The 24,000-nt window shown below is 41.6% G+C and overlaps 1 protein-coding gene across 1 annotated transcript in view; it reads left to right on the plus strand.

Moving 5' to 3' along the window:
• The window catches only part of LOC145409370 (acetylcholine receptor subunit beta-like 1), a 147,710-nt gene that overhangs the window by 106,221 nt on the left and 17,489 nt on the right, over positions 1-24,000 (plus strand). The window contains exons 4-5 of the mRNA XM_080279841.1: positions 17,718-17,827; positions 23,292-23,382. Of these exons, the coding sequence (XP_080135967.1) occupies positions 17,718-17,827; positions 23,292-23,382 (201 nt within the window). The remainder of the gene's footprint in view (positions 1-17,717; positions 17,828-23,291; positions 23,383-24,000) is intronic.

Raw genomic sequence — 24,000 nt, forward strand, 5'->3', positions numbered from 1 at the left:
CAGAGCAAAGTAGACACACATAACCCAACAGAGCAGCCAGTCACACAGAACCAGAGACAGGCGTAAAACAAAGCATATAGGTAAAGTCCAACAGAAGCACCAGTTATATAAAATCAAAATCAATAGTAGATGTAGAATTACTGTCTAGTGAATTACTATGACAGAGATGGAGAACTATAGTCGGTCTGGGTTCACCTGCCAGAGATCCACAACCTCTTTCTGTTCATGTGACGGTAAAGTGTAGTCAGATTGGAGGGTTGATTTGAATGGTAACCAAGGAGACTCATTCCTAGTACACACCTAAAGCTCTTCGAATTTCATGCAACCACAACAGTCTATCTAAGTGGCGAAGGTGACCTAGTTCTGTCAGATGAAAACAAAGCGACTATAGTGAGATGTTTCCCTCTTGCCTGACTGCCTCGCCTGGAGTGATGGATAGCTCCTCTTCCTCTACCAAGTCCTTCCAGTGAGAGTGGCTTGTGAGAGAGAGATTATTTCCAGCGAGGGTTATTCCAGGGAGAGCATATTTTTAACGAGGGTTCTTCCAGGATAATATTTTCAACGAGTACTTCCAACTAGAGTTCATCCAGGAAGAGTATTTCCACGGAGAGTACTTCTGGTTAATCCTGCAGTGACACTCCATCCAATGAGAATTAATCTAGAATAGTTCCCGGAGAGTTTTTCCAATGAGTGTATTTCATAAGTTTCCCATTACTGAGAGTCCTTCCAGTTTCACTCTGTCAGTAAATCTTTCCAGTCGTAGTCCATTCACTAAGTCCTTTCAGTCAGTCCATCCAGGGAATCCTCCAAGTGAGAGCCATATTGCCACTCAAAATTCTGCCCGAGAGTCCTTCCAGCACGAGCCCTTCCAGTGAGAGTGTACCTTGAGAATCCTACCAGTTGATCCTGACGTTAATCCTTCCAGTGAGAGTATATCCTGAAAATCCTACCATCTGATCCTGCTGTGAGTCCTTCCAGTGAGACTATACCCTGAAAATCCTATACCATTTGATCTTGTCCGTGACGACTCCTTCATGAGATCCTTTCAGTAAGCCTTTCCAGCACAAATCCTTAGAGAGATTCCTTCCAGCAGGTAATTCCAGGCAAAAAACATGACGCAGGAGCCAGTAAGACTTGCCCTAATGAAACCTTGCCATGAATCCTCGCAGGGAGAATCCTTTAAGCTCTTTAAGCCAATGACTTTTTTTTTATTTTTTTTACTCTCGTTATATCCAGACGATTTCATTCATCTCAGGATTTAGGATGAGCTATTCGACGTGGAGGAAATGGGTAGAGCCTTTATGAATTTGGTCTTCATTACGGGGCTCTCAAAAAAAAAAAAAAAAAATGATAGCAGCAAAAATATAGAAAAAAGATAACTATTGAATAAGGTAGCCCTGTTAGGACGTGAGAACATGCTAAGAGTGTCAATATCGACCGAAAAGTGTCATTATCAAGCTAAGCAGAGTCAGTACTAAGCTAAGAGTGCAAGTACCAAGCTAAGAGTGCCAGTATTAAGCTAAAAGTGTCAGTGTCAAGCTAGGAGTGCCAGTATCAAGGTAAGAGTGCCAGTATTAAGCTAGAAGTGTCAGTGTCAAGCTAGGAGTGCCAGTATCAAGCTAAGAGTGCCAGCATTAAGCTAAGAGTGACAGTATTAAGCTCAAAGTGTCAGTGTCAAGCTAGGAGTGCCAGTATCAAGCTAAGAGTGCTAGTATTAAGCTAAGGGTGCCAGTATCGAGCTAAGAGTGCCAGTATTAAGCTAAGAGTGCCAGCATCAAGCTAAAAGTGTTTGTATAAAGCTAGGAGTACTATTACCAAGCTAGAGGTGTCAGTATCAAGATAAAGATGTCAGTACCAAGCAGAGTACCGTATCAGGCTAAAGGAAAAGAAGAAAGAGAGAGAGAGAGAGAGAGAGAGAGAGAGAGAGAGAGAGAGAGAGAGAGAGAGAGAGAGAGAGAGAGAGAGAGAGAGAGAGAGAGAGAGAGAGAGAGATAGTCCAAGTCCCCTGTGTGTACCCAGTCTTTCTTTCATATTAAGAGTTCATCAATCATGAGTGTGTGTGTGTGTGTGTGTGTGTAGAGAGGTGGAGAAGGAAGGTGGGAAGAAGAAAAAGAAGAAGGAGGAGGAGGAAGAGGGGAAGAAGCAGGAGATGGAGTGAGGGAAGATGCTTATAAATAAAGAAGATGAAATGGACGTGGGCGAGGCAAAAAGGGACGAAAAGAAAGACAAGTAAAATAAACAGAGGAGGAAAGGTGGAAAGAAAAGGATGGAAAAAAGAATAATTAACAGAAGGGAAAAGAAAATACGGTAAGTCCTTCGGACCGGTAGTGATTTTTTCATTTTTAATTTTTGTTTCAGCCACACGATTTTGTTAATGAGAAACTGCTTCCTTGAGCTGAATTAAGTCGACTGGAGCTAGGGTGAATAAACGTAACTAAGACGTATTTTTAGTTATATTGTTGATATACTTGAATCGCTCTCTGTATCTCTGGTGATTGTCTGGGATAAATGTGACAAAAGGGATCAGTGACAAAATTTCCACTAATTACAGAAATAGCAGGTTTACCCCTTAATATGCGTAAGTTACGGTATTCCATTGTTACTGCCTCCAGATGAATTTATTTAACTAAGTGATAACCTTCGCAATTACAGTGTCAATAGAAACTGTATCTACTGTAACTCCTCTACTTCTAAAAATCTCTTTTAAGCTAATTTCGATCGCCTAGGGTTGAAACAAAGAATGTGATATTGGAATGAAAAGGCAAAAAATGAAATGTGGCAGACTAACATAGTTCCAAAAACAGCAAACGGTGAAGCGTAACTGTACCTGTGGTGTTATTAGGTTTATTGGCAATCAATTGAATTTTCGCGTATTTATTGGGTTATCGATGAAGTTTTTTACGTCAGTAGTTTTTATCACTAATCGCCTTACTCCGATGACGCACTTTCAACCTGTATTCCTGGTACTTTCAGATAATCTTGTTCAGGGACCGATATATTTATTTACCTGTTTATTGATATGGTGGGGTCACATGCACCTCCCACTGATCCTTTCAGTACTAGAGATTTTTTCCTACGTTAAAGAAAATTGTCCAGAGAATAGAAATTAAAAAAAAAATAAATTAAAAAGAAAATGTTTGACAGAAATATGACCGAGATATAAATGAATACATCATCCTACTAGAGTATAAATGGAAGAAAATGGTGGGGTTATATAATTACACAGATACACAAACCACACAGACCTTGCGATTCCTAGCGGTGATCCTGCCTGAACACTAATATTTATACAATACTTTAGCCGCAGAAGTTGGAGAAAAAGATAGCACTGGAGAAGGAAGTGGGAGGTAAGGGGAGGAAGGTATAATAAGAGTGTGAGATGTGTGATAGCGAGGGAAAAAAAGTTAGATAGTGAGGGGAGAGATAGTGAAAGAAAAGTAGGATACTGAGGGGGAAAAAGTGAGGGAGTAAAGGAGAGGAAGCGAGGGAGTAAGAGAGAGAAAGTGAGAGAAAGTGAGAAGGGAGACTATGGATGGATGAGGGATGAGGTATGCAAATTATATGAAGATGGATCGCTAGAACGTACTGATCTCTCTCTCTCTCTCTCTCTCACCAGTTATTATTCTACCTTCTGTTTTTTCTTGCCTACTTAGTTTTTCACATATTTTTCACCTACAGTTTCTCTTCCTTTCTCTTTAACTACTCTGTCTTTCTTGTCATTATCTCTCTTCCTTCTTCATCTATTGTCTCTCTCCCTCTCTTCCCCACCTCTCTCTCTCTCTCTCTCTCTCTCTCTAAGGTCTGGCAATTAGGAGGCAGACTCTGCCGCCTCCCTGATAAAGAGCTCCTTAAGGGGATTCCTCCTCGTGCTCTTCCTCTTTCTCTCCTCTTCCTTCTCCTCCTCCTCCTCCTCCTCCTCCTCCTCCTCTTCTTCTTTTTCTTCTTTTTTCTCTTCTTCCATTCTTCTTCTTCCTCTTCTTCTTCTTCTTCTTCTACTTATCATTATTATAATTATTATTATTATTATTATTATTATTATTATTATTATCATTATTATTATTATCCTTCTTCTTTTTCTTTTTCTTCTTCTTGTCATCTTTTTATTCCTGTCTCTTCCTTTTGTTTCCCTTTGTCAATAAATTCTCGTATTTTATTCCACTTTCTTTTTTTCTTTTTTATTTCTTCCACTTCACTCTCTTTTTTTCCTCTTTTTTCTGTGAGAACTTTCTGATATTTCTCTTTCTTCTTTACGTAAATATTTTCCATGTCTATTTCTTCCCTTGGAGGAAGCAGCCTAGGTATATATATATATATATATATATATATATATATATATTTACGTAAATATTTTCCATGTCTATTTCCGACCTTTATATATATATATATATATATATATATATATATATAGAGAGAGAGAGAGAGAGAGAGAGAGAGATAGATAGATAGATAGATATCCTTTATTTTGCCCCCTACTCACTTTCATTCCTAACCTTTCTTCTCCTCCTTAGTCCATTGTCTTTTCTTCCTTTATTACATATTTTTTCCTTTCCAAATTTTCCTTGTCCATCTAGTTTCACATTTTTTTATTTTTTCTCCTTCCACGTTCATTCTCTCTCTCTCTCTCTCTTTCTAAAAGCATAGTCAGGCCACACTTAGAATTTGCAGTGCAATTTTGGGCGCCTTACCTAATTAAAGATATAGAAATACTGGAAGCGGTCCAGTGTAGGGCTACCAAGTTAATCCCGTCCCTGAGGAACAAACCATACCTCGAGAGACTCAGGGAATTAAACCTATTCTCTCTTAGAAAACGGAGACTCAGGGGACAACTGATTGAATGTTTTAAGATTCTAAAAGGCTTTAGTAATACTGATTCAAGCAAGCTATTCACAGTAATTGCCGAGACTGTAACTCGAGGAAATGGTATGAAGTTTGCAAGCAAGGAGGGCTAATCTTGATACAGTCAAAAACTTCTTCACTTACACTGTTGTAAGCGAATGGAATAAACTCCCTGGGAATGTGATTGAGAGTGGTACCATAAATATATTTAAAAAGAGACTGGACATGTATCTCAACGCAATTGGTATCGTTTAGTTAGGATGGAGCAATTATTGCATATTCGCGTCTGCATTCATGTGTCTATTAGACACAGACAATATTTTAGGATATATATAATAGATAAACATTCTATTCATCTTTTGATTAAAAAAAAAAAAAATTGCATGCATAGGGTAAGTATGTGGCTGTTTGCCCAAATTTTCCTTTTCCATATTATTCTACTTTCTGCCGATCCTATAAAATTCCTTCAGGTTTTTCATTCCTGCAAGGTATTACTTCCTCTCTTGTTTCCTGTACGGCAAATGCCGGAGGGTCTGGAGGGTGGGGGAGAGAGCCTTCTGCTGTGCCATCCTTTTCTCCTGCTCCTATCCACTATATTAGGATTAAGGCCGGACCACCTCGTAGGGACCGTAAGGTCTGTGTGGTATGTGTATCTATGTAACTCTCTCTCTCTCTCTCTCAAGTACCTTAGGAATATTTGTAATTAGTAAATACGGTATAGAAAATATAACATAAAAAGTTTCTGACATTCATTACATTGGCGTTAATATTAGGGTCATTTTCAAATATATGTCGAAGAAAACGAAGGAGAAGGAGGAGGAAGAGGAAGAGGAGGAGGAAGAGGATGCGAGACCAGCCCCACATATGATGAGGTGTAAACAATACTTTGCGAGAGGGGAAGGGTCGTGTCGTGTGATCTCGCGAGGCCGACACATCCTACACACTTCTCCCGAGTTGCACGCCAGTTTGGGACTTGTTTTTAAAGTTTGGAGACACTCTGGGGGGTGAGCAGGAGAGGCGGAGGGGGAGGAGAGAAGGGGAAGTGGGTAATGGTGGAGGGGGAATGGTTGTGGAAGTTGATGCGGGTAGGAAAGGCGGTAGTGGGGAGAGAGAAAGGGTTAGAGGCTTGGAAAAGGATCGGAGGGTAATAGAGGGGAGGGTTATGTCGTATGGAGATGGGAGGTGAGATAGAGGCAAGGGGGGGACAGGGAAAGTACTGGAGGGTGAGGGGTAGTGATGGAGGGACTGTGGAGAAGGTGGTAGTGAGAGGGAAACGTGAGGGAGGAATATGTATGTTGATAGAGAAAGGATGAGGGATGGGGTTATTAGAATGCACGCGGTGGGAGGACAGGGGAAGTTTTAGTGGATAATGGTGGTGTTTGAGAGACTTGGGTTCGTATTCTCATCGGGTAAGGAAACTCTCTAACACCTCTTCCTTAGCGATTTATTTTGGATATGGCCGGTTAATATCCTTTTGCACACTATTTTTGCGGAGTATGGCAATTGTAGAAGGCTGTAGATGGTATAGAATGGGAAAGTAACGTCTAATAAGCAAAATAAATCGCTAATGAAAAGGTGTCACGGAGCTTCCTTATCCGATGGGAATACTGGCCTTTGTGTAAATGGGGAAAGGAGATTGGGGGGGGGGTGGAGTGTATGTAGGTAGGGAAAATGTAGAAGGGAAGGGAAATAAGTGAGGGAAATATATGAACTTTCTTTTACTGCTCAATAATATATACGCGATCCACGAGACCCTTTCCATACCACGGAAGCACTTGGGTTTGTTTATTCAGGGTTCAGCCAGACTGTTTAATCCAGGTGATGGGAAATACAGGTAGCCCTGGGGATATTTTAAGTATATAGTTTTCGGCAGCTCGACTACTAAAATTGCTCATGAGATGAACAGAATCTTCTTGTTGTAGACTGAGTAGTAGTAGTCGTAGTAGTAGTAGTAGTAGTAGTAGTAGTAGTAGTAGAAGAAGTAGTAGTAGAAGTAGTAGTAGTAGTGGTGGTAGTAGTAGTTGCAGTAGTACTAGCAGCAGGAGTAGTATTGTAGTAGTAGGAACCCCAGCTCATCTGAATGTATACCCTGTGGACTGCGATCTGAAGTTGCCCACCTCCAGTAGTCGATCATCCTCCTTTCGGGGGTTGGAGGGGGGGGGGAGTTGAGGGACTTTTGCACCGCCGGGGAACAAAGCCAACCTTTTAGATCAGTGTCACCACGAGAAGGCTTCCCTCTCCAGCACCGCGGTTGACTGAGTGAAAGTAACCTAGTTTAGAGACGGAACAAGTGTTAATCCCTTTACTAAAATGGCTTGCTTTTACTTTTACTTGAGCTACAGCCAGAGTTGTTTTTATTTGAACCGGAAAGGACATCCTATAACCTAGTCCTGAGATTAAGGAAGGCAGGATCTGATATCTCCATTTTTGGAAAAGTTTCCTTCATCTTAATAAAGTAATTAGGAGGTAATAATAATAATGATAAATAATAATAATAATAATAATAATAATAATAATAATAATAATAATAACAATAATACTCTAATCCTGTGTTACCCTATGAGGAGCGTAGGAGCCCGGGGCTAGGCAAGTTGGTCCTGATATTTAAGATGAAAGCGATCAGCTTCACACATCCCTGAGTGGCATTGCGTGAGCAGTAAACCCCAACCATCCCTTGGATATAAACCTATACAGGCTCAATCTGGTTGGAGCGCTTTAATATCCCACTAACCACCAGGCGCAATATGATTATATTGCTGTTACCCAGCGTAGTAACTGGTTTCCTGGTGTACAGGGAACCATTTGGCTTGTCACTCAGTGTAGAGTTGCCCGTAGATAGAAGGAAGAGGAAAGAATGAAGGAAAGACAGAAGAGGAATTAAGGAAAGAAGGAATGAAGAGAGACAAGGACAGTCAACCCAGAGCATCACTACATCTAGTGCGTGAATGGTGAGCGCCCCCACCTACCACTAAATAATAATAATAATAATAATAATAATAATAAAATTTGATGGTAGTTGTTGTTGTTGAATTACCCCGGTCTGTCTGGCTGGGCAGACCCACCAACCTCAAGCAAGCAACAGCCCCTGCAGGGCTAATCCATGCATTGAACTAGTGTTCCCCTGCGACACAAAGCTCCTCACCACAATAATACATGGGGAAATGTGTGGAGGCTTGGTTCCCAGATGGACGCCGCATTAACATCTCTCTACCCTGTTAACAGGATACCATAGTAGGCGCAATATCACCCCGTAATTTGGTTATATGGTTACCACCCAACTTTGTGAGTGGCTTCGTGGGTTGCAGGAAACTATTAGTATTATCACTCACTGTAGAGCAACCTGAAGTGGAAAGAACAACAGAAAGTGACAGGGATGGTGTGGGAAATAGGACACACAAAAAAGAATAAAGGTGAAGAAAGAAGTCGGCAGCACTACATCAAATGAGTGGATGATGGTCGCCGCCACCTGCCACCAGCTTGATGGTAGGGAAGTGGTAAAGCCAGCATGTCCTCTTGTATATAATTACCTCTTTTTTATGTGGGTCAAGAGGTGGAAAAATAAACACGAGGGCGACTTGACCTCTTTCACTACCAGTACCTTACTTTTTTTTCTGCCTGACGATTTTATTCAGCTTGCGGAAATCTCTCTGAAGTGGATAGGGTAGACATAATCTTGAGAGAGAGAGAGAGAGAGAGAGAGAGTCATAAAACCGTGTGTGAGAGAGAGGTGAGGGAACCATAACAGAGAGTGGAGGAGTATGGTATGATGAGGCTTGAGAGAGAGTAGGGATGAACGCAAGAGTTGTAGAGGAAGAGTAGCGAGGTAAGAGCACCATAAGAGGAAGAGAGCGAGATGAGGGCTGAGAGGGAAGGGACAGCTGTAGAATAGGAGTGAGAGAAAGTGAGGAAGAAGGAACAGGTGAAGATAGGGTTTGAAAAGAAAGGTGAGAAGAAAGGAAGGTTGGGATGAAGAAGAGGAAGAATGTTAGATGGGGCAGAGATAGACGGATAGACATACAGACAGGTAGATAGTTTGACAGAGAGATATATGGACAGATAGATAGAGATGTAGAATAGGAGTGGAGTATAGTGAGAGATATATAGAATAGGCTGATAGGATAAAAGGAATTTAGTCTGTAAGATGGGAAAGGAAGGAGAGAAGACAAAGGACTAAATTAGGTTCAAAATTATTGTAATGTCTGCCTAAAGAATGAGTGCTTCCTAATGATGATATCAGTAAGTATATCATAATATCTTTGAACTCAGAGAATTAAATAAAAATGACTGATCTTTATTTTACACTACATATTGCAGCTACCCACTGTCTTGGCTGCATCTCACACAGGAGACTTTGACGATAGTTCACACACACACACACACACACACACACACACACACACACACACACACACACACACACACACACACACACACACACACACACACACACACACACACACACACACACACACACACACACACACACACACACACACACACACACACACACACACACACACACACACACACACACACACACACACACACACACACACACACACACACACACACACACACACACACACACACACACACACACACACACACACACACACACACACACACACACACACACACACACACACACACACACACACACACACACACACACACACACACACACACACACACACACACACACACACACACACACACACACACACACACACACACACACACACACACACACACACACACACACACACACACACACACACACACACACACACACACACACACACACACACACACACACACACACACACACACACACACACACACACACACACACACACACACACACACACACACACACACACACACACACACACACACACACACACACACACACACACACACACACACACACACACACACACACACACACACACACACACACACACACACACACACACACACACACACACACACACACACACACACACACACACACACACACACACACACACACACACACACACACACACACACACACACACACACACACACACACACACACACACACACACACACACACACACACACACACACACACACACACACACACACACACAAACCTCCAGCTCACCGCAACCTGTAACTTCAACATTAACTTGGTCTCAACAAGGCGGCAAAAGTAAATATTTATATCACCATCACCATCACCATCATCATCATTATCAAGACCTTATTCCCACCATAAAATTGGTTGAAGTCGATTCCAGTCATAAAAAATGTGGAAAATATGGAGAACTATTACAAGCATGGCAGCGAAATGAATCACACACTTACACATACTTCAGTCCTATCCTGGTTCCACCTCATAAGCATAACATTCTGCACGTAATCATTTTTATTATTCTTTGTAGAGGAATATACCTGTCAGACACTACGTTTGGAATATATGCAATTTTGACTCATGGTTGGTTTTTTCCCCTAATGGCCTATTAAGTGGTAGAAGAAAAGGAAATGGTAGGAGAAAAGAATTTATTATTGTCTACTCTGGCTCAGTGAGGTTCCCATGTCCGCTACCAGATGATGTGACCGTCGCTGTGATGCATCTTGTCAGGGGAAGTGTTGTGTCTCTTTAACGTACACTCCCTGCCTCAAGTTCCTCGTCTACGCCATCAGACAGGACCTAGATTGAGGGTGGAACAGTGTCACACTTTTAGAGGGTTCCATTCAGCCATCCATCATCCAGTCGTCGCTTGCCCTTTCAGGAGTATATGGGTTCGGGGCTACACAACTTAGTTTAAATATTTATGGCAAAAATTAATCACTCACTCTCTCTTAGCTTCATTGCGTGATCAGTACACCCCAAACCTCCCTCTGGTTTAAACCTTTGTGAACACCAGTATAATCGTACAGCTCCGTTGCCGGATTATACAAACGCTCATCTTCTTCCCTATCTTCCTGAATGGAAGAAGGTAGACTGCAGGAAAAGGGCAACGATAGCCCAAGATCCACGGGGTTCTCCTGTTGGAGTACTTAGTCAAAATTTCTTACACCCGGGCTCCCTCGCAAAATGAACAAAAATGTATTACGTTAACTAGAACCGAATAAAACATGAAGTGCATCCCTTGGTGTAAGAGACCAAGATTCTCCTCTCGGTAGGGTAGAATAGCGTACCGAGGAATAGGAGATCTAGGACTGTAATCTCGTAGGTTGAGGAAGCACCCTAACACTTTTACTAAGCGATTTACTTTGTTTACCACCTTACTGTCCTCTTCTCTTTGACATAAATCCTTCCAATATCACCAATATCCGCATCAATAACGTACAAAAGGATATTAACCAGCCATTAAAAAAAAAAAGAATAATCAATAAGGAAGAATTTTAAGGCCTTTCCAATATCGCCATACTCTGCACAGATAAGCTACAAAAGGGTATTAACCAGCCACACTGAAAAACAAATCGCTAAGGAAGAGGTGTTAGGCAACTTCCTTAACCGGCCGCAATACCAGCCATAATTCTCAGTAAGGCCCCCAACCTACCGTGTTATATATCCCAGTGAATATGTGAACTGGGGAGCCAAAGGTGTTCCACAGATTTGTTCTTTGTTTCCCCTTCTCTCTGGGTACGAATGGCCGGAGTTGGAAAATAAGTCTGGAGGAGTTACTGACTGCTCTTTAATTTCTTTCGGCTTGGGAGCAGTGTTTGGGTTTGGGTTTATGTTTGTGTTTGTGTGGTGTGTGTGTGTTTGTGTGCTGTGTGTGTGTGTGTGTGTGTGTGTGTGTGTGTGTGTGTGTGTGTGTGTGTGTGTGTGTGTGTGTGTGTGTGTGTGTGTGTGTGTGTGTGTGTGTGTGTGTGTGTGTGTGTGTGTGTGTGTGTGTGTGTGTGTGTGATTTGAGAGAGAGAGAGAGAGAGAGAGAGAGAGAGAGAGAGAGAGAGAGAGAGAGAGAGAGAGAGAGAGAGAGAGAATAATAATATAAAGCAAGACTACCTGTCATCTGTGAGCCAGGTAGGTTGTAATATTAATGTCAGATGAAAACTTTAATATGTATCCACCGTGGATGACTCACAACGATGCTCCTGGATTTGAGTTTTCGACAGACAGACAGACAGACAGACAGACACACACACACACACACACACACACACACACACACACACACACACACACACACACACACACACACACACACAAATAATGACCATCAACTTCGTCTACTTGGCTCAGTAATTCCTAAAGTAATAAAAGTAATGACTCCTTCCCCACCTCCTTCCAATATCACGCCCAGAAAATATATAATAAAACTTGGACCAGGGGGAGAGTGGAAGAAAATGAGTGGTGAAAATGGAGTCTGGGGTGAAGGCGATGATTAAATCTGGCCACACAATACCTGACAGCTCTTTTATGGCCCTCTTGCCTTCTTTTTCTTATTTTTTTTAATGCTTTCCTCTCCCTTTCTCGGTCCCCTTCCCCTCTCTCTAGGTACTCCCAACCCGCCTTACCCCTCCCTTGTTCCTCCTCCTCTCTCTCCAGCTGCTGCCAACCCCTCTTACCCCAGTCCTTGCCCTCCTCTCCTGTCAACCCCTCCCTTTTCAACTCCTTCATATCCCTCCCAGTCCCTTGTCCCTCTCACCCCCTCCCTCTCCCCCTTCTCCCTCCATCTCCTCATCTCCTTGCCAGGTCCTAGTCCTTCCCAGCTCTCCTCCCTCCTCTCCCAGCTCTTCCTAGCTTAGAATATCTCCCCATTCCATGTTTCTCTCGTCTCCTATCCTCTCACCCCGTCCCTGCTTCGTCCTCCTCTCCCGGTTCCTCTCCCCTCTCAACCCCAACTTTCCTCCCAGCCCATCCTTCTCCTTTTCCGCTTCCCATCCCATTTCCTCCCCCCTCCCAACCCCTCTTTCCCCTTCCACATCCTACCTCCTTCCCCTCTCTCTCACCCCTGTCCTTCCCTCCCTGTCCCTCCCAGTCTCCCCTCCCCTACCACCCCCCCTCCAAAAGAAGTGAAGGAGAAAAGCATCAGGTTACTTCTTTCCTCACCGCGGCTGCAGAGTTTGGGGTAATGGTGGATCTCTCTCTCTCTCTCTCTCTCTCTCTCTCTCTCTCTCTCTCTCTCTCTCTCTCTCTCTCTCCATATAAAAGGCTGAAAAGACTAACACGCATACCTCGGGAACCAGTGGAGATATTAAGCTGAAATTTTTTGTACACACTCCTGGCATCATGGGGAAGGTTTTGTGGCATAAATCACTGAAATCCGTCTGAAATTATGATTGATTTTGATACAACATCGATTTTTTGCTACAGTAAAGTTGCATACAGTATTTTTTATGCGGAAAATAAAAATATCCGCGAAACCAACGTGATCAAATAGAAATGTGTAAGATTATTCGCTGCAGGAGATTTGCCGAAGACACCCCCTTCCCCCCCCCCCACTGACCTGGCCAAATCGAGCAGGTTCGCTGGTAATCCACACATGTACTTTTGTTCTCTGAGGAAGATGTATTGTTATAAATAGTATTACACACATTTGTACGCGTCCCTACGTCTGTCTGTCTGCTTTTTTACTCTCTCTCTCTCTCTCTCTACCTCCCCCTTCTCCCCTGCACCTAATCTTTTCCCTCCCTTCCCCACAACTCTCTCATCGTCCCCTCTCCATACGACCTCTTTTCTCCCATCCCTTCCCTTCTACCAAACCTGTCCCTTCCTATGTCTCTCCTTCTATTAATCGGTCCCCTCCCTTCCTGCAGTCTTCCCTCCCATCCATCCCCTTCCACTCACCCCCTCCTCTCCTTTCCTTTCATGCCTTCCCCTGAATATAAACTTTGTCATAGCTGCTAACTCGCTTTAATTAGCGCCGCGTACGGGAAGTTAGCGGCCACTTCTAACTTGAGGCACCCCAGGCGGTGATTCTTTAAACACTTTCAGCACTTGTGTGTCCTCGAGCCCAACTTCTTGAAAGCCCGCTGAGTCTCTCTTCCGTTCTGTTGTCATTTAAGCACTTTCATATTATTACACCCTCAGAACCTGTGAAAAGGGGAGGTGAATTGTTGCTGCTTTACAGAAATGGGGTGAGGATTAGCAGAAGGAGTCTGTAACTGTATTGTTTTGGGGTGTGACTGTTTTGTTTTTATTCATATATGTGGACTTTGGGAGCTCAGTAACTCCCTTTGTTGTCCTCCAAGCACTATTGTACTGTCATGCTCTCCAGGATCTGTAAAAGGGATGAGGTGTTCTTGCTCTACCGAACTGTTGTGAAGATTAGTGAAAAGAAGTATGACTGTTTAGCTTTGATTCACAGCTCCGTAACTCCCTCTTCCTTTCTGTTGTCATTAAAGCGTTTTCACATTATCATGCTCTCCAAAACTTGTGTGAAGGGAGATGAGACGTTCTTACTTGTCAGGATTAGGTGTTGAGGGTTAGTACGAAGTGAGGAATAAGTTGTTCTTGGCCTTTAATAATGAGGTTCTTAAGAATTAGCAAACGAAGGAAGGACTTGCTTTTGCTTACGTTTTCATTTCAGCGCTCTCGTAAGTCATAATCTCCAGAGCTTGTGAAAGGAGGGGGGTGTTTTTTGCTTTTCAGGATTGGAGAGAGAGAGAGAGAGAGAGGAATAACTGTCTTCCTTTGGCACATAGAAGTTGCTCTCGACGGCTCTGTAACTGCCTTATTTCTTGTTATCATATTTACGCTTAAGTACATTATGCTTCCCTAAGTTTCGAAAGCATAGTGAGCAGTATGGTCTTTTTTAGACTTAAGCTGAGAATTAGGTGGGAATTGGCGTTAGGATGGTGATAGTGATGATGTGTTAATTCCTGATGGAGTTACACAAGGGTTGAAAAGAACACACACACACACACACACACACACACACACACACACACACACACACACACACACACACACACACACACACACACTCTCTCTCTCTCTCTCTCTCTCTCTCACACACACACACACACACACACACACACACACACACACACACACACACACCAGAACTTTCGGAACAAAATACACGAATTCCCCCTACCGGCAAAGAAAACAGCAGTTCACAACCACCCCATTGTTGTCCACTCTGTTTGTAGGTGAACTGTTCCCTCTGTACTCTAATGAGAGAGAGAGAGAGAGAGAGAGAGAGAGAGAGAGAGAGAGAGAGAGAGGATACAAGACTAAACTAGAGAAGCATGGCAGACGAGAAGTGCAAAGTAAGAGGAGTAGGAAAGAATAAACAGAAAAGAAGGGAAAACAGAAAAAAAGTGAGGGTAGAAGGAAATAAAAATGTGATGAGGTAATAAAAAGGAGAGAAGGGAATGGACAGTAAAGATAAAGCACAAGATAAAGGAAGAGGAAATGAGAGGGAAAGAAAAGTGAGTAAGAAGAGTCATGAGTAAGAGTAAAAGGAAGGAAGAAGAGTTAATAAGACAAGGAAAAGAGGAATGGGAAGAGTGATGATGAGGAAAAGTAAAAGTGAGACAGAGGGGGGATGAAGAAGGGACAGTAAGATTAAGAAAGAGGAAGAGAAAGGAGGAGTAAAAAACAGATTTCCCCCCTCTCCCTTCAGGAACACAGACTTGTTGCCGCTCGAGGGTGCTTTTGCGTGTGTGTGTGTTTGTGTGTTTTTTTCTGTGTTTTTCTACGTGCTTGCATTGTTCAGGGGGCAGAATGGCAAGTGAGGCCTTTATCCATTTTGATTTATGTGCCTGACCTCGTATTTTATTCTATTTTTATTTTATTATTATTATTATTATTATTATTTTTTGGTGGGTAGAGTACCGGAGAGGGATGCCTTCATGCTGTGGCACAGACATAACTAGGCGGTGGAACTGGCCGGTATTCAAACGTCCCTCAGTTTCCTTCCCAGCTCCCTCAAAGGCAAATGGTGGGATGCAGGGAAAGGGCAGTTTCACTCTGCAGTCCACCGGGTTCCTATCAAGACGAGCCTATGACTACACTACTACTACTGCTACTACTATTGCTACTTCTACTTGCTGCTGCTTCCCCTTCAGTCCGAGAACGGCATTTTCATTCCAGCACTTTCACTGCTACTATATATTTTTCTCTTTATTCTTACTACCATCAAACTACTTTCATGTTCGAAAACAGTGGGGATCTGTTACTATTGATTTTCATGTTAACTTAGCCATGATTTTCATCCTTTTGCAGCTCATTTCAAAGAGGACAGTGGCAAATGTAACAATACAGAGGCTGAACATCCTTTCCATTGCACTTCATCGTCACTATCATAGTCTATTTTTAATCTATTGCTACAGCCTTGAATTTAAGATGAAGTGATAACAATTTAAGGCCAAGCTGAAGTGAACAGAGGATAGAGATGGTGTTGAAGACGGTAACATGTGAGTCTTCAAGTTCGCAAAGCGCCTCCAAAGTTGAATAAAATCGTCTGGAGAAGCACGAATGAATCAGATGACGTGATTTAACGAAGGGTATATAAGCACGAATAAATCAGAAGATATGGGGTAACGAAAACTATATAATACTTCCCCATTTCGAGTTGTCTCTCCAAAAATCGCAAAAAATCAGCTTGAGATAGCAAAAAAAAAAAAAAAAAAAAAAAAGTAAATACCGATAAAAAAAAAAACGTGTTTTAAAGAAAGCTAAAAATAGTGACCTCAATTCCGAAGCTTCACAACTGCATAGAATCGCCAGGAGAGAAAAAAATAAATGAATGAATAAATAAATAAGTACATAAATAAAACCAACGTTGGTTAATGAAGGCTATATATATGACTTTAAATATAACTTCTCCATTACGAATATTCTCTCTCTCTCTCTCTCTCTCTCAGAAAAAAATCCTGTATAAAATGGCGTGGAGAAAGCAGGAATAAAAACAGAAGAAGACGTCCTAGGTGTGAAGGGGTTAAGCTATCCTTTACCGTAAGATCAAGCTGACGGCAGGTTCACAGCCATATCGCCAAAACACAGCCTTCCCCAGAGAGTGTGAAAAATATGTCTACCTATCTGTTTACGTATCTATCTATTTGTTTATCTGTTTATTCACCTATTTTTACCTACCTGTCAATCTATCTATCCATCTGTCTATTTATCTATCTTTCTATCTACTTATCTCTGTCTGTTTACTTACTTATCTCAATCTATTTGTCTGTGTGTTTATCTCTTCGTCAGTCTTAATCTCTCCACTTCGTTCTCTCTCCCTGTTCTCGCAATGTCTCACTCTGATGCACTCTTCTAGTCAGTCTCATTTTTCTTTTGCTTCACATGGCCAAACCGATCGAAGTGTTTCGTTTTACCTTTATTATTTTTTACTTTTTTTTTTTTTTTTGAGAGGAAATAACACATCCATAGTTTATACAGACATACTGATTCTTGTGAGATGATTAGCCCAAGAGAGAGAGAGAGAAAGAAAGAAAGAAAGCGCAAGTGTGTTGGTGAGTATATGTTACAATTAAATCCCATTATTCCACTGTTAAATTACTTTATCTAATACTGCCTTTCTCTTGAATATTAGTACTTATGTTTTGCGGTTTTATATATATATATATCAAAATAGTCTTAGGCCAGAACCACCATTAATCTCTTTCTTTCCAGTGACATCGTTTTTAATTATATTTTTGTTGTTTCCGTTCTCATTTATTTAGCGAAGGAGAGACGTTTCTGAATTGGAGGGGTATATGAAGTCTTTTCTAATATCTTCACTAACAGAGAGTCTTCCTACGTTGAATAAAACCGTATTAAGCTGGCGAAAATGAAATGAAAATTGATAAAATATGAAGTAAAAAAAAGTCACCGGATTGAAGGCGTTAAGAACATTGATCAACACTTAAAAAAACAAAACAAAAGGAGCATCACTGTTACCTGCCCGTGCTAATCCAGGTGTGGTCTCTCTCTGCAGGTGTGGAAGGACTATCAGTTGAGGTGGGACGCTGCAGACTATGGGGGTATCAAAGTACTGCGACTGCCTCCCGACAAAGTGTGGAAGCCTGACATCGTGCTCTTCAACAAGTAAGTGAAGAGATAATGAAGTAGGTAGAGATAGTGAGGTAAGTAGAGATAAGTTTGTGAGTAAAATGGTATGGATGAGAGACAGTGATTTAGTGAAGAGGTTATAAATTTGAGGTTAGAGATAATGGATTTGTGAGTAAAGTGATAATAATGAATCTGTGAGTAAAGACTAAAGAGAGAGTGATTTTGTGAATAGAGGTAATGAAGTTGTGTGTAAAATGAAAAGGAATGTGTTAGTAAGGAGATACTGAATTCGTGAGAAGAGATATTGTATTTGTCAGTAAAGTGATAACGCATTTGTGAGCAGAGATGGTGAATTTGTGAGTAATATGATACGAAAATTATTAGTAAAGATATAACGAATTTTTGAGGAAGGAGATAAAGATTTTGTGAGTAAAGATGAAATCATTTTCTGAGTAAAGAGATAATGAATTTGTGGGTAAAGGGATAATGATTTTATGAGTAAAGAGACAGTGAATTTGTGAATAATAAGATAAAGAATTTGTGAGCAGAGAGATAATGAAGTTGTGAGTAAAGAGGTAATGAATTTGTGAGTAAAGAGAAAGTGACTTTGACTATGTATCTTAAGGTTAAGGAAAAAAAGAATTGTGCAGTACTTTTAGATCTGAGAAAGGATCACTGTGCAAAGTTGCCCCACAGAGATGAAATCCGGGATCATGTTCTTCAGTACTGTAGTAGAAGAGACGTTGGAGTAGCTTGTAACTTGTAAGAAAGAAGTAAAAGAAAGAAGAAGAAAAGAAAAAGGAAAAAGGAAGCCAGAAGAGACTGCGGAATAATAATGGTGGGAAGGACAGTTTTGCAAGATGTCTAGCTACTGTTATTTTTATTATTTTATTATTATTATTATTATTATTATTATTATTTTAGAGATGAAGCGTGATGATTTTTATGAGCAAGATACAAGTGAGTTATGGAGTTAGTGCAGGTGACTACAATATGCAAAAATTAGTAGAAACGGGGGAATATGCAGAACTGTTTTGGCCGAAAGAAAATAGTTTGCCAAAGGATCTAGGTTCATTTGTGTTGTGATTGAATATTTTTACAGTGAAACATCAGGAGTTATTGAGAGTCTGAAGTTGGTTGTATCTTGCAAGGTTGAGTAGAAGATGGGACTGCGATATCTTAAACTGTTGCAAGTCGTTATAGTTGACGAGAATGAGTAAATGAAAGAGGTAGTGAGATGGTTCTTTGAGAGGGACGGGCTGTTTAGGGTAAGAATTTTGTTAGCTTAGTTATACCCTTTTCACCTTAACTAGGCCCATATTTTCGTCCTATTGCAGCTTATTTCACGTGGCTCAGTGTCAGAAAGAGACAATGCAACAGCTTTACATGCCTTCAGTAGCACATCTTCGTGACTGGCAGCTTATTTGTGCATAGCCCTTGCTGCGGCTCAACATTCAGGATGGAGAGATGATAATTTTACGCCAAGTTAGAGTAAAAGGAGCATAGTGGTTCAACTGGGTTAGGAAACAAAAATGTTATAATACCTACGAGAAAAGTTCGTTCTTTTCAACAGCTCAGTTTTGGGAAGCTGGGAATGCAATTTACTTAAGCTTGTTGTCGTAGCAGTGAGAGGTACTGTGCATTTAATATTGCTGAGGAGAGAAAGGAAAAGGATACTGAAGTTGTAGAAAAGGAGAGAGAGCAAAAAGAAGATTGTGAGAGTGTTAGGAAAAGGAAATTGTGGTGTTTGAAGAGATTATTTTTACTACTCTTGTTGTTTTAGGGGGGAGAGAGAGAGAGAGAGAGAGAGAGAGAGAGAGAGAGAGAGAGAGAGAGAGAGAGAGAGAGAGAGAGAGAGACGACATAGTTTCTTTTCTTTGTAAGAGGGAAAGAAACAGTTTCCCAGTGCAATGTTTGTTACCTCCGCCAAAGAGGTTATGTTTTACCCCGCATTGGTTTGTTTGTATGTTTGTCTGTCTGTCAGCTGGATTACTCAAAAAGTTATGAATGGATTTTGATTATTTCTGTGGGAAAGTGGGCCATGGGCCAAGGAAGAAATTATTAGATTTTGGGCAGGATCCGGATCCTTTTTAATGGCAGTGGAATTGGCGGAGGTATGGGCTTTCTGAGCGCATACCTAGTTCTAGTTACTTCTAGTTACTTCTTTGTTTTGTTAAGAGACAGAAAATATTCAAGCGCGGTATTCAGAGCTTTGTAGTGATAAAGAAAAGTTTTATCCACGGTATTTGCTTAATTTTACTGAAAAAGGAAAGAAAAATAGCCAGATAATTATTTTGTCGGGAAAGTTATGTACCAGCAATTTAGTATATTAGTTACTGTAGCACAGTGAAAGTATTGCTTAAATTAGCGTATTTTATGTCAACTGGGAGTTGTTCTGATTGCAGTATGTAGCGAGACGTGGAATGTTTTTGATGGGGAAAGTCTCAAACATATTTTTAGAATGGAGAAATATGAAGGCTGTGAACGCCATCATATCAGAAAGGAAAGATACATTCATCTGGAAAAGGAATAACTCATGATGCTTAAATGACTCGAACTGTGAGTGGAGGAAGGTCACACTGAGGAATTATACTGGAACAGAAAATTGAAATGAGGTTACAGTTTTGTGGACTTGAGTTTTAATTAAGTTGGATTTTTGCAGCGAATAAATTATTATGGAAATAAATAATTTTGAAGTGAGCGGGACTAAACTTTAAGGGTTAACTGAAACGGGTTGGAGCTTTAAAGGAAAATGAAAAAGAGATCAGTATTAGCCTAATAAAGAATTTTTACATTAAAAAATATTTCAAATTTTTGAAGCTATTAGCCTAGGTCAGAGGGCGACAGCTTAACAAGAAACTATTGTATTTTGTCATGACGGAAATTTTCAGTGGTGATTATTTCCTTAGATACATGTTGGCCAATATATAAAGCTCCAGTTCCACGCTCGTGTCCTGTGGCGACGGCGCATACAAGATTATCAGAGTCTGTGCTCCCACTGCCACACTCAAGCCCACATCAACAGAATGAGCCGTTCCCGGAACACAAAAGATACCTCCTGGAGAGTTTGTAGGGATCACTATTTATGGATTACCCTGTATTTATCTAGAAAAACTAAGCAATATCCTCACGACACGAAAGCTTGGAATAAGAATTTGTACTGGGAATTGGTTAGACTCAGATTCTACGACTTACTGCAATGACATCTTGTTCAGGGTATTCTTGCCACTCTTATATAATTTCATTTAGCCCGTCTTTTCCTCCTCTTTCCTCCTCCTCCTCCTCCTCCTCCCTGTTCTTCCTTTCCTCCTCTATCCTACTCTTCCCTTTTTCTTCTCTGCCCTTCGTTTCCTCCTCTCTCCTCCTCCTCCTCATCTTCTTTCTCCTCCTCTTCTCTTCCTCCTTGCCTCTCCAGCGTTTGATCCCAGACAGTCGGCACTCAGTGAAAAACGAAATCCCACGGGTCCTTCTTTAAGCTGAGGCAAATGGTGGAGAGAGAGAGAGAGAGAGAGAGAGAGAGGCTAACTAAGAGACTGGAAGATTGATGAGAATTGGAGGAAAGTGAATGGGTTTTAGGATGTGTGAAAATTAAGGGTAGGAATAAAAGGGAGATACTGAAGGCTGTGAGAGGCAAAAGAAAGACTGTGACAAAAAAAAAAAAAAATCGCGTAGAGTGAGAAAGAGAGAGAGAGGGAAGGAATCTGGGAGAAAGAAAGTTGTTTAAGAGGGAAAGGGTGTGTAGAGATTTGGGTGAGGGACAAATGTCACAAAGGACTTAAGGTAATAAATGGGAGTACAAAAGCGGTGCAAAGGGATGTAACCAGGAGAAAAGAAAAACTACTGATCAATTCGAGGCTGATTGTTGTGGAGAAATGTATGACTGTGGTATCGATTAAGAGAACCACAGGCAAGGAGTGGCGAAGAGAACTAGCTTCGCATAGAGAGGTCTGGGAGAGAGACGAGAGCTTTGGTAAAGATGAAGGGTCAAAGGGAAAAGAGAAATCGGGGCTGTGAAAGAAAGGAACTGAAGAATGTGGAAGGAAAATGTGAAAGATGGAGAGAAGAAAAAGCCTTGCGCAGAGAATGGAGAAATTACGTTGTCTTGATGAAGGAAAAATGTCTACATGCTGAAGAGAGGGGAAAATGATACTTGCTGAAAAGAGAGAAATTGTTACTTGCTGAGGAGAGAATTTGCTACGTGCTGAGGAGAGAACAATTTTGTTTTGAGGATGGAAAAATTTCTTATTGATGAGGAGATATCAGTTGCTTCGTTTTCAGGAAAGAAAAAAAAAAATACGGAGAAAAAAAGAAATTAATATGTTGGGGAGAAAGAGAAAGTGCTTCTTGCTGAGGAAAGAAAAATTGCTTCGTGTTAAGGAGAAATTACAACAGGAGAAAGAGAAGGAAACTGTTTAGTGTAGAATAGAGAGAAATGCATAAATAATGGATACGTGTAGAGGAATTGGAAAAGAGAAAAGAGTCGTGAAAAAGAGGATGGGGCGAAGGGAGAGGGGAACTGAGGGCTGGGGCAAAAGAGAGAGAAGAAAAAATTGGAGAGGGGGGACTAAAGAGTGAAGTTAAAAGGGACGAGGAAGAGGAAAACGAAGGAAATAGCTGAATGCAGTGTCCTTTGGGTTCGAAATAAAGCCCCTCACTAAAATGCTGGAAGGGAGACAAGCTGGCAGAGTGGAGGGGGGGGGGAGAGGGGAGGGAAAGAGGGATGAGAGGGGAGGGGGAGATGAGGGATGGAGAGGAGCAGGGTTGGGGTGGGACAAGGAGAGTTGGTGTTTCTTCATATTTTTCTATCCTCTCTCTCTCTCTCTCTCTCTCTCTCTCTCTCTCTCTCTCTCTCTCTCAGGGTAAAACAGAAAATAGAGATATGGTGTAGGTTATATGTTGATGTTAGGGATGTGGTTGAATGATGTATTTCTGTTCCTCTTCGTATTGTGTGTGTGTGTGTGTGTCTGTGTGTGTGTGTGTGTGTGTGTCTACCAGCTGCTAATCCCACTCACCTCCCTCACTTCAGAGAAACATTCTCCACATCTCTCCTACCTCCTGTTAAACCTCTCCCAAACCCCCACCTCTTGTTAACCCTCTATACATTTCTTCTGCTTGTTATTATCTACCCAAACGTCTTCTACCTTACATTAATCTACCCTCACAACTCTTCTGCTTCCTGTCAATTTCTACACGCCTCCTCTACCCCCACCCTCTCAATCCCACCCCATGTAATTCCGCTCTTTTCATGTTAACCCTCACAATTTTTCTGTCCCTGTTAATCCGTTCACTGTTAACCACACTTTAACAAACTCCTGTGTCATCTGTTAATTCTTCCACCGTCTGTTAACCCCTCTTCAACAAATCCCCAAAGCATTTTTATCCTTGTATTTACTGTTAATCCCTAGGCCTCTTCCGCTTCCTGTTAATCCGTCCACCTATCATTAATCTGTCTTCAGCAAACCTCCTATGCCTTCTGTTAACCTGTCTTCTTCCTTCACAGCGCCGATGGTAACTACGAGGTCCGCTACAAGAGCAACGTCCTCATCTACCCACACGGCGAGGTGCTTTGGGTACCCCCCGCCATTTACCAGGTAACTTTATGTGATATAGAAAGGAATTCTGAATTTGTGAAGCGATTACATTCATCCTTCTATCCATCCAACCATCCATCCATCCAACCAACCATCCATTAATCCATCCATCCATATAACCATCCATTCATCCATCAGGCAATTGGGATGATAGAATTTACAGTAAGAGTAAAGCGTAAAATCCAAATACCAGACAGGGCACCAAGTGAGGCAGACCACGCATCCTTTCATTGATCAATCACGCCCTTGAATTATCGCCTCCACTTCACACGCCAAACGACAATAGAAAATAAAATACATGTACAGGATTTCCAGTTATCAAAACATTCAAAACGGCAACATATCTTAACCCTAACAACATACCTTAATGCACCAAGATTGCGCAGGACGTCTTATATTCCGCCCTGTAGTATTCTTTGTCTGGACCTATCCGTGGAGAGGGACGCCTTCATGTGGTGGCACCGATGTAACTATGGGTTCAACTACTTGGTTATGCAGACGTCCCTCAGTTACATCCCTCTCTCCCCAGATAAGCTTAGTGGACTGCAGGAGGAGAGGAACTTAAGCCTGCAGTCCACCGGGTTCAAATTCAGATGAGCCCGGGGATGCAGCTGCTAC

The sequence above is a fragment of the Coenobita brevimanus genome, chromosome 80 (assembly GCF_032717465.1).
Source record: "Coenobita brevimanus isolate Jiangsu-jjx chromosome 80, ASM3271746v2, whole genome shotgun sequence".
Lineage (NCBI taxonomy): Eukaryota > Metazoa > Arthropoda > Malacostraca > Decapoda > Coenobitidae > Coenobita > Coenobita brevimanus.